Below are 14,389 nucleotides of genomic sequence, written 5' to 3'. Positions count from 1 at the left end.
TTCTGCAAGCCCTTTTTTGGACAGATTCTATCATATCACTTTGTTTCTTAGTGAGACTAGAATGCCATACTGGGACAGCATATTCAACACTTGGTCTTATGTAACTCTTAAATACATCTACAAGATCAAATTTCGGAAGATTGAACTTTCTTAATCTACATAATATATGCAGACGTCTGCTGGCTTTGGATACAATTTCTTTAACATTACGGTCCCATTTGAGGTTAGCTTGAATCCATAAACCTAGTAACTTAGTTTCATTAACGATTTCAATTGTAGCATTACCAATGAAAAGGGGTTCATGTTCATATTGATTTCTTTGAAAGTTAAAATACATAGTTTTACATTTAGTTGGGTTAAGTTTTAGTTTGTTTTCATTAGACCATACATTCAGTAAAGCAACATCATTCTGTATTGAGGAAATTACATCCTTTTTTACTATCTGTCCTATGCACAAATCATCTACATATTTCCAAGTTTTACATGGCGAGTCTTGCATGGCATCATTAATTAGAGCAAGAAAGATCATAGGCCCAAGGAGCGTACCTTGAGGGACGCCACATGTTAGATTAACACTCATTGATAAGGTGGATTTATAGCGTACTTGTTGGGTTCTGTTTGATAAAAAGCTAATTAACCACGGTACAATTTCAGGTCTACAACCAAGTGTTACTAATTTAGAAACTGCTATTGTGTGGTCAACACAATCGAATGCTTTACTAAAGTCAGTTAAAACTAACTGACCAACAGATTTGGGAATGTTACTACCTTCATAGAACACATTTAGTAGATCAACCAAATTATGGGTTGTAGAAAAGTGTTTACGGCAACCATATTGGTTGTTATCAAGATTTTTCTCGATATCTGTTAAGAGCCATTTTTTAATGAAGCCCTCAGCTACCTTAGCTAGGATACATGTAAGTGAGATTGGTCGAAATTTGTCAACCCTAGTACAACCATTTTCTTTGGGAACCGGAGTAACAATAGCATCCTTCCACAAAGTTGGGACATGACCCTCACTGAGGGAGGCATTTAAGATATTAGTCATAGGGATGCTTAGTTCACATGCAAAATCTCTTATTAATCTGTTAGGCACATTATCAGGGCCCGGGGACTTATTTACTTTAACTTTTCTTAATTGATTGTACATTTCCCATTCTTTTACATTAGGGGGTTTATTAGCAGGTAAATACGTAGGGAGCTTACATAAATCAATACTAGGTCTGCTTTGGGAAGTTATAGCAAAACGGTTGTTTACAAAATTACTTATACCATGATAGTCATCCTGCGGAATATCCTCAACACTAATAAGTGGTTGGGGTTTAGTTTTATTAGCTAACATCTGCACGCCTTGGTGCCATTTATGGGGATTAGTGGCTTTTAAGTTTAATAAACGTTCATTGTAAAAGTTCATTTTGTCTTTCTTGATCACTTTTTGTACCTTATTCCTATAGAATTTCCATTCTAGCGATTTACCATGATTAGTAAAAGCGTGTTGACGTTTCATTATAAGATCCTTTGCTTGTTGTGAAATCCATGGCTTATCAGTTGGATGTATCTTAATGGATTTAACCGGGAAGAAAGTGTTCATAGCAGAAGTCAATGACAAATAAAATGATTGCGTTTTCTGTTCAGTAGTACTCGCGTTAATAACCTCGTTCCAGTCATGGGTAGTTATCCAACGGCCAAATTCTTCAACACTTTTCGCTTTCATTGGTCTGATTACACGCTTTTCGATTTTGTTGCTATTCGTCCTTGTAGTTGCTGACAACAGAACACAATTATGATCGCTAGCACCCATCGGCGACACAATTCGGGGATCGCAATAATACTGCTTCAGATTGGTGGCTATAATATCTAGTATTGCATCCCCTCGCGTTGGTTCTTTCACAATTTGTTTTAGGTTATGTGCACGGCATAGCGGGGCTAGGTCAGTTCTGTTCAGGTCCCCCATAATAATGAAGCCAGCGTCTGTGTGTTTAAGTTTAAGACTGTCAAGAGATTTAATAATATGATCCAAAAGTAGTTGTTGGTCAGAAGAATTAGGTGGAATATATATTCCACAAACTATAATAGAGGATACAGCTCTAGGAAGCCTCTTCGGTCTTATAAAAACCCAAACACACTCTAGCTCTTCGGGTACAACTATTTCAGGTATTCTTCGCGACAGAAATTCAGAATTAACATATACAGCCACTCCACCACCCTTCCTATGCGTTCTATGATAGGTATAAATATTGAAGTTGTTAATCATCAGTGCATCATCTGTTATTTGCGGTGTTTGCCAAGTCTCTGTGACAACTGCTAAGTGCAATAAAGCAAGCAATTGGTGTTATGGACCGGGAGGATGGTGAGAAGAGCATCACGTTATGGGTCATATGGGGTTGCCGGGAGGGTGGTGAGAAGAGCGTCACGTTATTGGTGTTATGGGCCGGGAGGGTGGCGAGAAGAGCGTCACGTTATTGGTGTTATGGGCCGGGAGGGTGGCGAGAAGAGCGTCACGTTATTGGTGTTATGGGCCGGGAGGGTGGCGAGAAGAGCGTCACGTTATTGGTGTTATGGGCCGGGAGGGTGGTGAGAAGAGCGTCACGTTATTGGTGTTATGGGCCGGGAGGGTGGTGAGAAGAGCGTCACGTTATTGGTGTTATGGGCCAGGAGGGTGGTGAGAAGAACGTCACGTTATTGGTGTTATGGGCCGGGAGGGTGGCGAGAGGAGCGTCACGTTATTGGTGTTATGGGCCGGGAGGGTGGTGAGAAGAGCGTCACGTTATTGGTGTTATGGGCCGGGAGGGTGGCGAGAGGAGCGTCACGTTATTGGTGTTATGGGCCGGGAGGGTGGCGAGAGGAGCGTCACGTTATTGGTGTTATGGGCCGGGAGGGTGGCGAGAGGAGCGTCACGTTATTGGTGTTATGGGGTGGTAGTATATTGAGATGGAGAGAGAATAAATACATAGAATTATACGGAGATAATGTTAAAATAGGAAGATTATAATAGGTATATAACATCTATTTTGAGTTTATAATAATAATAGGAAGTAGGTATTATTTACTACAATTTTTTTTTTTTTTTTTTTATTTCAGTATATTACACAGAGGCGCCTTACAAGATGGAACCATCTTAGCTTCAAGGCGCCTCAGATTAACAAATACAACATTTTAAAATAACTAACAGAAACATCAATTAAATCTTCCAGAATTAACAAGAAATTGTTGTACATAATAAAATAATAAAGCATTTTCACAATTCGAAAGAAGATCGGAACCAAAAATAAAAATTTCACTTAAAAATGTAAAATTAAATGTTAAAGAAAAATCCTTGGCTAAGATATCCTCAATAATTGAGTTAGCGCTTACAAGTAGAATATCTCTTTGTGTATTATAATTAGGGCAGTAACATAAGAAATGAAGCGGATTCTCAACATTAAAGCCACAAGTACAATTTGAATTGTCCCGAAGTCCATGTAAGAATAAATGCGAATTGAGACAGCTGAAACCAAGTCGGATTCTAGTGTGAATTTGGTTAATCTTCTTATCACCTGTATCATAATAAGAACGTTTTTTTGTTTCAAACAAATTGGATTTCAGTAGCAATTTTTTAAACTCAACAAGAAATGAGGAATTTTTTATTTCATTATTTAACTCATTCCAATGTGTTATAATAGATGGGACAAAAGATAAACGATATGATGTGGTCTTACAAAATGGAATTATTATATTTCGGATGTTACGCAAGTTATAAACTTCAATATTGTCAGAAAAATTAAATAAGGAGTAAAGATACACTGGTGTTAACTTATGAATAATTTTAAAAAACAGTATTAGGTTAAGAAATTGTCTACGTTTTTCCAATGATAACCAGCCTAATTCTTGTCTTAATGCATTATGACTTGTATGTTTCCACGCACCAGTACATATTCTACCTGCAGAAATCTGGATATTTTCTAGTTCATCACTTAATTTAACTGGGATATTACACCAAACAGGAGCTGCATATTCCATTAATGGTCTAACGTGTGATATGTAAATGTGACAGAGAGCCTGTCGAGGTAGAATATGTTTGACACGACGTAGCATATTTAAAGATAAAGACGCTTTGTTAATTACAGATTGGATATGGGAATCCCACTTGAGTTTTGCATTAAGCATTACACCAAGATGCCTATGATCATTTACAAATTGTAGATTTACATTATTGAAATTTAAACTAACATAGTTATCTAAATGTTTACGTGTAAACAGTATAGCTTTCGTTTTGTTAGCATTGAATGTTACTTTCCATTTTTTTGCCCAATTATAAATGACATTAAGATCACCATTTAATTTTTGTTCTGAAATATTACGATCTGTACAAATATCATATAACAAAGTATCATCTGCATATAAACTAATATTAGATTTGATATTATCAACCATATCATTTATGAATACAATAAATAAAAATGGACCCAAAACAGATCCTTGGGGTACTCCTGCTGTAATGGTCACCCAAGGACTGGTAGTTCCTTCAATAATAACACGTTGCTCACGTGAGTTTAAGTAACTTTGGAACCATTTTAGAAGAGTGCCATTAATTCCATATTGATTTAATTTGTATATAATCCCATTATGCCAAACTTTATCGAAGGCTTTGGAAATATCCAAAAATACCGAGATTACTTCTTTCCTTAAATCTAAAGCTCTATTAAATGTATCTATAAGATAAAGAAGTTGATACGTTGTCGAGTCACCTGGTGTAAAACCAGATTGGAATTGAGTAAGAAGTTTATTATCCACAAAGTATTTATATACTATATCAAAAACTGCACGCTCAAAATTTTTTGCAAAGTTGGAAAGTATGGATATAGGGCGGTAGTTCTCAATAAGGGATTTATTGCCTTTTTTATGCAGAGGAATGACATTTGATTTTTTCCATTCCACAGGAAAATATCCTTGGCTTATGCAGAAGTTATAAAGCTTTGTCAAATGGGGTGCAATAATTTCAGCAGATTCTATTAGTATGATACTGTGAATTTCATCAGGTCCCATCGCCTTGTTTTTATCCAGCATAGTTAATAATTTCATGATCTCATCAACAGATAATTTGAGAGTTGAGAGTCTCGATGCAGTTCTATATGTGAAGTCCGAAGGAAAATCATCATGATTAGGAATAAACGATTGAGATTTAAAATAATTGTTAAACGCTTTAACTTTCTCACTATTTAAAGTTAGGACATCATCGTTTAATTTGATTGGAGGAATCTTATAATATTGTTTGGAATTACAAACTGAATTTATGGTAGACCACCAAGTTTTTGAATCACAGTTTTTATTCATTAATAAATCAAATTGTTTATCCAAAAAAGTTTGTTTAGCTTTTCTTATTGCTTTAACAACTTTTGCGCGAATTTTCTTAAAACGTTGCATATGCGAATTTGAGTTATTTCGAGTGGAATGGGCGCGATTTCTTTTGCGAATAAGAGTTCTAATATTCGCATTAATCCAAGGCTTGTCATTAGGACGCACAGTTATAATTTTAGATATAATATAGTTATCAACACAATTATTAAATAAGTCAATCCAATTATGACAAACATCTTCAACCTTTGAAGATGAATAAACTTCTTCCCAATTTACAGAATTAAGAGCATTACGATATAAATTAAAATCAGTTTTTTCAAAAAGATATATTTTACGATTGTATGGCTTGTCCCGTGTGATACGAATATCAATATTTGCATATACTGGACTGTGATCACAATTTAAAAGTGGGCACAATGCACCAAAATCATTAATATATACATTTTGACTAGTAACTATATGGTCAATACAAGACCGTTGGTCTTTTATACAACGTGTTGGCATATTGATGTGTTGAGTTAAACCGTTTTGTTGTAAAAATTCGTAAAATGATTTTCCAAATCTATTTGTGTTTCCATCATTGTACCAGTTGTTATTTTGAGCATTCATATCGCCCATCATTAAAGTTAAGCTGTGTCGAGACAAAACAAAGTTATTAGTACTGTTTTGAAAATAGTCAAGTAGATCCTGATCAGATTGAACATCACTTTGTGGTGGCCTATAACATACATAAGTCAAAATCGTCCAGTTTGAAACTTGTATTTCACACCTTATCACATCTGACAAGAGATCATTACAAATATGGGAATTAACTAAGTGTATAGAATTAGATATGTAAAAAGCACATCCGCCGCCATGGCGGTTTCTATCATTTCTAATAGGTTCTTGATAACCGTCTAGTAAAATGTCATGGTTCAAGATAGTTTGATCTAGCCATGTTTCTGTTAAAGCAATAATATCATAGTTATTTAAATTTGCTAGGTGTTGAATTTCAGCTAGTTTACCTGGAACGATTAGACTACGTATGTTAATATGGCAAACTGTAAACTGTTCCGGACCAGGATTTGGATGTATATCGCCGCACATTAAAAGCATGCACATTAGAACATTATTACGCCCCAAATTTATGATAAATAAATTATCCATTATCAGTAAAAAAAATAAGTAAAGTACTCACTTTAAAAACGCTAGCACATATGAGAACACTTAGCCAAACGAACATAGTAAACATTGAAATAAAAACAAGAGAACACGTTTTTGCTATCTAAAATCAACAAATAATGGTCAAATTCCGTCGGTAAGAAACGTACTGTTAATGACACCGCACAGTCTAAACGTTCTTAATGTTCAGCAATCAGTCGTTCAAAATTACTACTACTACTACAATTACTGCGTTACTTATGTGCACATTAACATCCGTAGCAAGCCAGCCTCTAGTTGGCACAATACAATAACATACTAATTCCAAGTAAATTAAAGTAACATCCAGTTATGTTTCAATAATAATAATAATTTAATGACAAAATAACAGAATTAACAAAACTATTTGCTTAATATAAAAAGAAAATTTGTACAAACCAGTTTAAGCAATTATAGTCATAAATGCACATGTCAGTTATCAACACATTTTTAATAGTAAAATCAGGAAGTTGTTAACAACTCCCTGGTAAAATAAAACAACAGAAAATAAATAATCCCTGGTTATAATAATCCCTGGTTATAATAATCCCAGGTTATAATAATCCCAGGTTATAATAATCCCAGGTTATAATAATCCCAGGTTATACACTAAACAATACAGGTCCATCCATCTTAACAAATATACTTATTTTAATTTACGTTATATTATCTGTGTACCTAAACATCTATTTCTTAATTATGAAAATAAAATAAATATTGATAGAAAATCATAAAGATTCGATACATTGGATTTGTTAGTACTCATATCACTTAATTTGAAATTTATTAAATAAATGTATTAAATAAAAATAATTATTTTCAAAAATAAATGCTATCATATTTATGATTTCCAATAAATGTTTGTTTTTTTGTCTATAGAAAAAGTCTGATAAAAATCTGAATACATCTAATATATACAACTGCAATCTCTTCTTATCTACAAATATATACATGGAATGACGACTAAACAAAAGAACAGTAACAAACAAACTAATTCAATAAAATATATTATATTCCCCTTATCTATATCCTAATGCATGTCTATATAACAACATCTGTGTAGTAATTATTCTTATTTACTGTCATTTATGTCTTTTATATACATTTAATATTTGTCTTAATATTTAAATGTTGTATGTTTATATTGTATTAATGGTAGCCCAAGAGAAAGAAAATAATGGCAACACGAAAGATACATTTAAATATCATAAAATTGTTTTTTAGAAACTATAATATTAGGAAAAGTTTAATAGACTATAAAAGTTAAAATATTTTAAATATTGTTTTTAGGGCCAAAACAAAGAGTGCAATATACAGTATTTCCCAGAAACAGAGGTTTACCATAGTGTCAGATAGATATTGCTATTTAATAGTAGAGTCCCAAAATAGGGTTAGTAGTCAAGTACATATTTCCCTTCAAAATGATGCCCTTAAGACAGACAGAACCGTAGTGTGAATTACTTATTTCTATGGAGAGGTATACATACCTCCATGATACTATTTCTGATTGTCGTGTTATTAGAATTTGTCATTTTTATGAAAAATAGATAAATATATACACTTATTTTTCTTATATATCTTACATATTAATACAAATGTTGTTTGTCCAGGGAGTTGTGGTTTGTCAACTGTCATTTATCTCCTTAATAATCTGATAAGTAATTTTAAATGTATACAGGAATTCTGAAAACATATATCAGTCAACTACAGAGGGCAGCAATCTACAAAATAATCTATTTTAATTAAAGCCAATTTATTTTAATTCATTTTTTAATTATTTTTGTTTCAATAATTTTTCCTTAAAATTAAATCAGCTTACAGTTCATTCATATATAAATATATGTTGAATGTTTTAAATTCTGCTGTTTTTTCGCAATAACAGCAATATTTCACTAATAACAGTGCTCTAGGAGGTACGACAGGATACCAACTTGTGACATGACATCAGACATGCCTACAATTGATTGAAGAGGATCGTTGGATGCTGATTTGGAGAGTGCCGGTCCAAGAAGAGTCGGTCCAAACACAGTAGCCATGTTCTGCAGAGACATTTTGTTGGATGATTGCTTCTCTGAAACTCTGGAGGGAAAAAAATGTTGCTGTTAATATTTTTCACAATTAATTTTTTTAAATAATATTCTACAGCTCTGTCTACACTATCCAACTTGTTTGCCAAAAAAAGTGTGATGTGCCCAAATATGGTACTGTAGTAATATAACATCATGTCCATATATTTGGGCACATCTCATTTTGTTTTCACATAAAGTTTGTACACAGAGCTTAAGATTTGAGAGGATTAAACAGAAAAGAACATCACATTTACAAGACATTGAAGAAGAATCATTTATTATCAAAATTATAAAATTGTTATGTACAGAAATTGTTAGTTCGAATTAAAATGTCTCACTATTATAACTATTATCAGAAAGACTTCACTTTGAAATCAAAACCTACCTCTTGATGTGATTAAAAATGGCGAAGACTGTGGATCGATTTGCTTCAGGTAACTTATCAACCAATGACCTCATTGTACTCGATTTAGTTTCTTGATCAGTTAGAGCTAAAATTAGAAATAATACAATATTAAGTGGAGTTGTCTTGGTGGCCAATCCAAGGGTCCTGGGTTCAAGTCCTGTCATGTCAGGATTAGAAATAATACAATATTGAGTGGAGTTGTCTTGGTGGCCAATCCAAGGGTCCTGGGTTCAAGTCCTGTCATGTCAGGATTTTTTCTAATGAAAATTTACAAATTTGTAACAAGACTTTATTTATGTAGAGCCTCTTGTGTATTATGTTTGTCTTGTGAAAAGGATTGCCACTTTTAAGAAAGGAGAGTGAAAGAATTCGCTCCTTGGCAATTTGCCTAAATATATAAACAAAATAAAACAAAACTCACTGAGAGCGTCCACAAGTTTTGTGTAGAGAATGTTCGTAAACAAAGGTTCAGGAAGTTCACGGAAGTACAGCTTCATGAGACCGGCAACAGCGTGGATGTCGGTCTGTTTCATTATGCTTTCACAGCTTCTGTGATCTGTAAAAAGTGGGTTTATAAGATTTATTATGGTATAGTAGTTGATTAGATCAACAAAGCTCGGAAGAAAAACACTTCCACCTCCCTCAACCCCATTCTTCAGCCACGGTTAGTGACCAAGAAATCAGCCCAGTTTTTGCAAGCAAAGGTAACAATCTCTGTCTAAAGATCTGTCTACACTATCAAACTTTATGTGACAAAAAAATGTGATGTGCCTATAATGGACATGATGATGTCATATCACTACCATATTTGGGCATATCACTACCCAATTTGGGCACATCACACTTTTTTGTCAAAAAGGTTAGATAGTGTAGACATAAGACACTGGGCTGTCAAAGGCCTCTGTGAAAAAGTGGTAGTCAGGTTAAAACCTTACCAATCATACTGCTCAATTTGTAGTGGTAGTCAGGTTAAAACCTTACCAATCATACTGCTCAATTTGTAGTGGTATTCAGGTTAAAACCTTACCAATCATACTGTTCTATTTGTAGTGGTAGTCAGGTTAAAACCTTACCAATCATACTGTTCAATTTGTAGTGGTAGTCAGGTTAAAACCTTACCAATCATACTGTTCAATTTGTAGTGGTAGTCAGGTTAAAACCTTACCAATCATACTGCTCAATTTGTAGTGGTAGTCAGGTTAAAACCTTACCAATCATACTGCTCAATTTGTAGTGGTAGTCAGGTTAAAACCTTACCAATCATACTGTTCAATTTGTAGTGGTAGTCAGGTTAAAACCTTACCAATCATACTGTTCAATTTGTAGTGGTAGTCAGGTTAAAACCTTACCAATCATACTGTTCAATTTGTAGTGGTAGTCAGGTCAAAACCTTACCAATCATACTGTTCAATTTGTAGTGGTAGTCAGGTTAAAACCTTACCAATCATACTGTTCAATTTGTAGTGGTAGTCAGGTTAAAACCTTACCAATCATACTGTTCAATTTGTGATTTGTTATTTAACCTTACTTACGGTTCTCAAATGCGTTCTTTAATTTCGTCACATCTCCTGATGAACCAGAAATTCTATAGATACCGGTTTCTTCCAAACCTGAACACAAAAAAAAACAACTTTATTCCACTACATAATCTTAAAATGAGACTTTTCTTTTGACAAATTTAAAGATTTTTGCAATCACATCTATGTGAGGGCAAAATTTATTTCTAAAGCAAAGCCTATACAAAATAAAGTTCTATCTAAACTATCAAACTTTATGTGATGTGCCCATATATGGACAAGATATCATATCACTACCATATTTGGGCAAATTACATTTAGTTTGATAGTGTAGACAAAGATTAAAAGATAGAAAAAAAGAAAATGATAGTCATACCTCTTTCTTCTACTTCTTGTATACAAAGTGAGACAATGTGTGGTATTTCAAATTGTTCACGCGCCACAACTTGTTGAAGGCGCACACCAAACACTCCAAGTTTCTTCCTTGATTGGACACGTTTCAACGTTTTTGTTGCACATGTGTATTTGGCTGATATTGTAATCTCAATCTGAAATTGTAAAAATATTTAATTCTTAAATATTTTTATTTTCATCTATTTGATGGTTCTTACTGGATCTTGGAATTTAATTTTTGATTGAAACAAACACTGATGATCTAGTCTTTGCTTCAGTCTCATCTACATTTTCAATCTATTATTTCAAACCTCTTCCTATAGCGTCCTGTACCAACATTTAACAACAACAAAACTGGTGGCTCTTTGGTTTGGTTACATTATTCCACTACCAACATCTTATAACATAATTACCTTTTCCATCTTAACGACAAAATCTTCGGATTTATCCTTCATTTGTTTTGCTTTTGGTAACTAAAATATAAATAAATCAGTTTATGTCAATGTGGTTGTTTACAGAAACATGAACAATATTAAATGTTATAGTTACCTTTCATTAATTAATAGTATAATGTAACAAACACACAGATAATTGGAGAGTTTTATTACAAAAAAATAATGAAATTGATAAATTATTTTAAAAAGATAATTTTGTTTTAAATCATTTTTTTACCGTGGTGAATCCTCTATCGTAAAATTCTGATTTTCCATTGATTATTTCATAACAGATTATCCTGATAGAGCGCGCTCCATCAACTTCCAGGTCAAAATCCTATGGAAAAAAACACACAACATAAATAAACCTTGTTCATTAGTAGTCTTGAATCTGTTCTGAATTTTGTATTTTCATCTTTTTCTCAAAATAGCTGAGAAATAAAAACCAATCCCAGCTAGTTGAGGGGATAGTAAGATAGTTTTTGTGCCGATATCTATAATATATAAGAAAATCATATTTCCAAAGCTCTGTTTACAATATCAAAAAAGTGTGATGTACCCAAATATGGTAGTGATATCCCCAAATATGGTATTGAGCTTCTAAAAAGAATATCATATCTCTAACAGTCATATTTAAGAGGTGCTTACTTTTTCCCATTCAGGTTCCAGACTAGCTTCCATTGGACTTGTCCTAGCCATCAGTGAGTACATCCCATAGGAGTCAACTTCTATGGCACAACACAAACCTACAAAACAAACACGACACATGTCATATTTACCAAACATGCTTAGCAAACAAAATGTTTTAAGTCAATAATTTTGCTTTAATCAGTTTTCAAAATATATTAATATTATTTTTCATCAACTTAAGTTCATTCTGAATTGATAAATTAATAATATACTGCCCTCAAGATGATGATTAAATATTAAGATCGAAACATTGAATCATGGCTTGTCTCTATTTATTTGGAGTCAGTTTTATACTCTGCCCTCAAGAGTTAAATAATAGTGATTATAAACGAGTAAACTTGAATAGAAAGAAAGCGCTAACTGCTCGCTGATTCGCCGTGCGGTAGACTCTTATCTAACAATAATCTCATAACCATGTATTACGAGATGAAATATAGCATTTGAAGGAGTATTGATAGACTGCAATACTTACTTTTGGGCTCTGTCAAACCAGTTGCTTTCTTCACAATAACTTTTAATATACCACTCACACTTTCTTCATCTATTTTGAAAAGTATGACAATCAGTTATAAAACCTTTAGCAAATATACAGTATACAAAAAATATATATATTTTTCATGTTTTATTCAGGAAATTTACAAAAACATTAATATTTCTTACCATCCTTTAGAAGAAAAGATCCTATTGCGTTCACTTTGCGGCTCTGTTACAATGAAAAATAAATTAAATTTGATCATTTTGAATAAACTTCTTCTAAAAAATTATATTCCCTGTAAAATTATCAATGAAAATCATAAAAGAAGGCAAACGCTGAAACTTGTACAATTTAATTGAGATAAATACACCACAATATTTGCAAAATTAATCTGCGGATTCACCCCTTCTATAGATATAGCAGTATAGACATATAGAGAGATGCGGCCTTTTTTCAATCACACTCCTGTGAATTTTGTTCCGGTGAGCTATCATCATTTTTTTGGTTATCTTAGGATATTTTATGGATCATTTTTGTGTGGAAAGCACTTAAAAACATTATATTAGGCTATAAAAGACAACCATTATTATTATTATTTGTAACAAAGTTGTCACTTACTCTTTTGCATTTTGCCATGATTTTCTCGAGATGGAAAGAAGTTAACGACGGCGTAAATGTACATTCACGTTTGGCTCGTGATATTGCTTCATTCCACTCAATTCTTTCATAGTCAGATGACATTAGTAGTGTATATGTCTACAAAAAAACACAATTTTGATGAGGTTTTTTCATTTTATTTATTTGTTCGACATCGTGTCCTGGGACCCCAAAAGCAACAGCGCCACTATAACATGATACAGTATGAACTTAACTACATACAATTATTTATCAATATACAGTAAAAAAATACATTTAAAAACATAAAAAACAGGCAAAATGCGACTAGAAGACCGAAACCGTCTTGAGGTATCCAACCGCTGTAAATGCCTGATTACATCCTTCAGGTTTACCAGATAATAATAATAATACCACATTTATACAGCGCCCTTTTCATGAGTAATCATGCTCAAAGGCACTTTACAAGGATTATTACCCCAGTATTTTTTGGGATCAGACACGTATGGAAACATACTCCCATAATGCAGCCGGTAACCAGTGCAAAGTTGTGTCTAGATCTAACTGGGTACCCATTTATACACCTGGGTGGAGAGAGGCAACGTAAGTAAAGTATCTTGCCTAAGGATACAAGCAATGCGGCGAGAGTTGGATTCGAACCTAGGTCTGACGATCGGTAGTCCAACGTCCAACACACTGCGCCACACGCCCTCACACACACTGCGCCACATGCCCTAGAGATGTGTATGTAGTAATTTTTGTGTATTTAAAAATGATTACATAATATTACATTTAATGTATAATGAATAATAATATATGAATGGTTCTGTAACAATAATACAAATGATATAATAGTAACAATAATCACTATTGTTTTTCATTACCTTTCCATGTTGATGGTATAAATGGAATGGGAGATTAGGAGAGGCCATTACCATATGCGCTTCCTGTCAAACAAAAAAGATAGATTATTGATGATAGATTGATGATAATGATACATTAATCAAAAACATTAAAATATAACGTTAAATCCATCATGGAAACATTCTCAAGAACATGGTTCTGAAACGTCGATCTTTTTTGTCATTAAATTTTATTTTAAAGTTATATAGTAAGCGTCTCTTAATTCATTCATTAAAATATACAATATAACATAGACTTATTTTAGACTTATTTTAGTGATAAGCCTAAAAACACAAACATTTAGCTTTCTGTTTTTTTACTATTATCTGTGTACTATTATGTAAAACTCACTACAATTTGGTTCAAACTCA

The 14,389-nt window shown here is 33.1% G+C and overlaps 1 protein-coding gene across 2 annotated transcripts in view; it reads right to left on the bottom strand.

Annotated features, from left to right (window-relative positions):
* Positions 1–6,826: 6,826 nt before the first annotated feature.
* Positions 6,827–14,389, bottom strand: part of LOC140045444 (active breakpoint cluster region-related protein-like) — a 32,822-nt gene continuing 25,259 nt past the window's right edge. For both annotated transcript variants that reach the window (XM_072090345.1, XM_072090346.1), the window contains 12 exons: positions 14,000–14,062; positions 13,119–13,256; positions 12,686–12,728; positions 12,498–12,566; positions 11,984–12,081; positions 11,574–11,672; positions 11,315–11,374; positions 10,885–11,056; positions 10,524–10,601; positions 9,413–9,547; positions 8,971–9,076; positions 6,827–8,595 (listed from right to left, as the gene is read on the bottom strand). In XM_072090345.1, the coding sequence (XP_071946446.1) occupies positions 8,409–8,595; positions 8,971–9,076; positions 9,413–9,547; positions 10,524–10,601; positions 10,885–11,056; positions 11,315–11,374; positions 11,574–11,672; positions 11,984–12,081; positions 12,498–12,566; positions 12,686–12,728; positions 13,119–13,256; positions 14,000–14,062 (1,248 nt within the window). In that variant the 3' untranslated portion in view covers positions 6,827–8,408. The remainder of the gene's footprint in view (positions 8,596–8,970; positions 9,077–9,412; positions 9,548–10,523; positions 10,602–10,884; positions 11,057–11,314; positions 11,375–11,573; positions 11,673–11,983; positions 12,082–12,497; positions 12,567–12,685; positions 12,729–13,118; positions 13,257–13,999; positions 14,063–14,389) is intronic.

This window comes from Antedon mediterranea, chromosome 3 (assembly GCF_964355755.1).
Source record: "Antedon mediterranea chromosome 3, ecAntMedi1.1, whole genome shotgun sequence".
Classification (NCBI taxonomy): Eukaryota; Metazoa; Echinodermata; class Crinoidea; order Comatulida; family Antedonidae; genus Antedon; species Antedon mediterranea.
The sequence above is the reverse complement of the archived record's forward strand: the minus strand, read 5'-3'. Positions and strand labels throughout refer to the sequence as shown.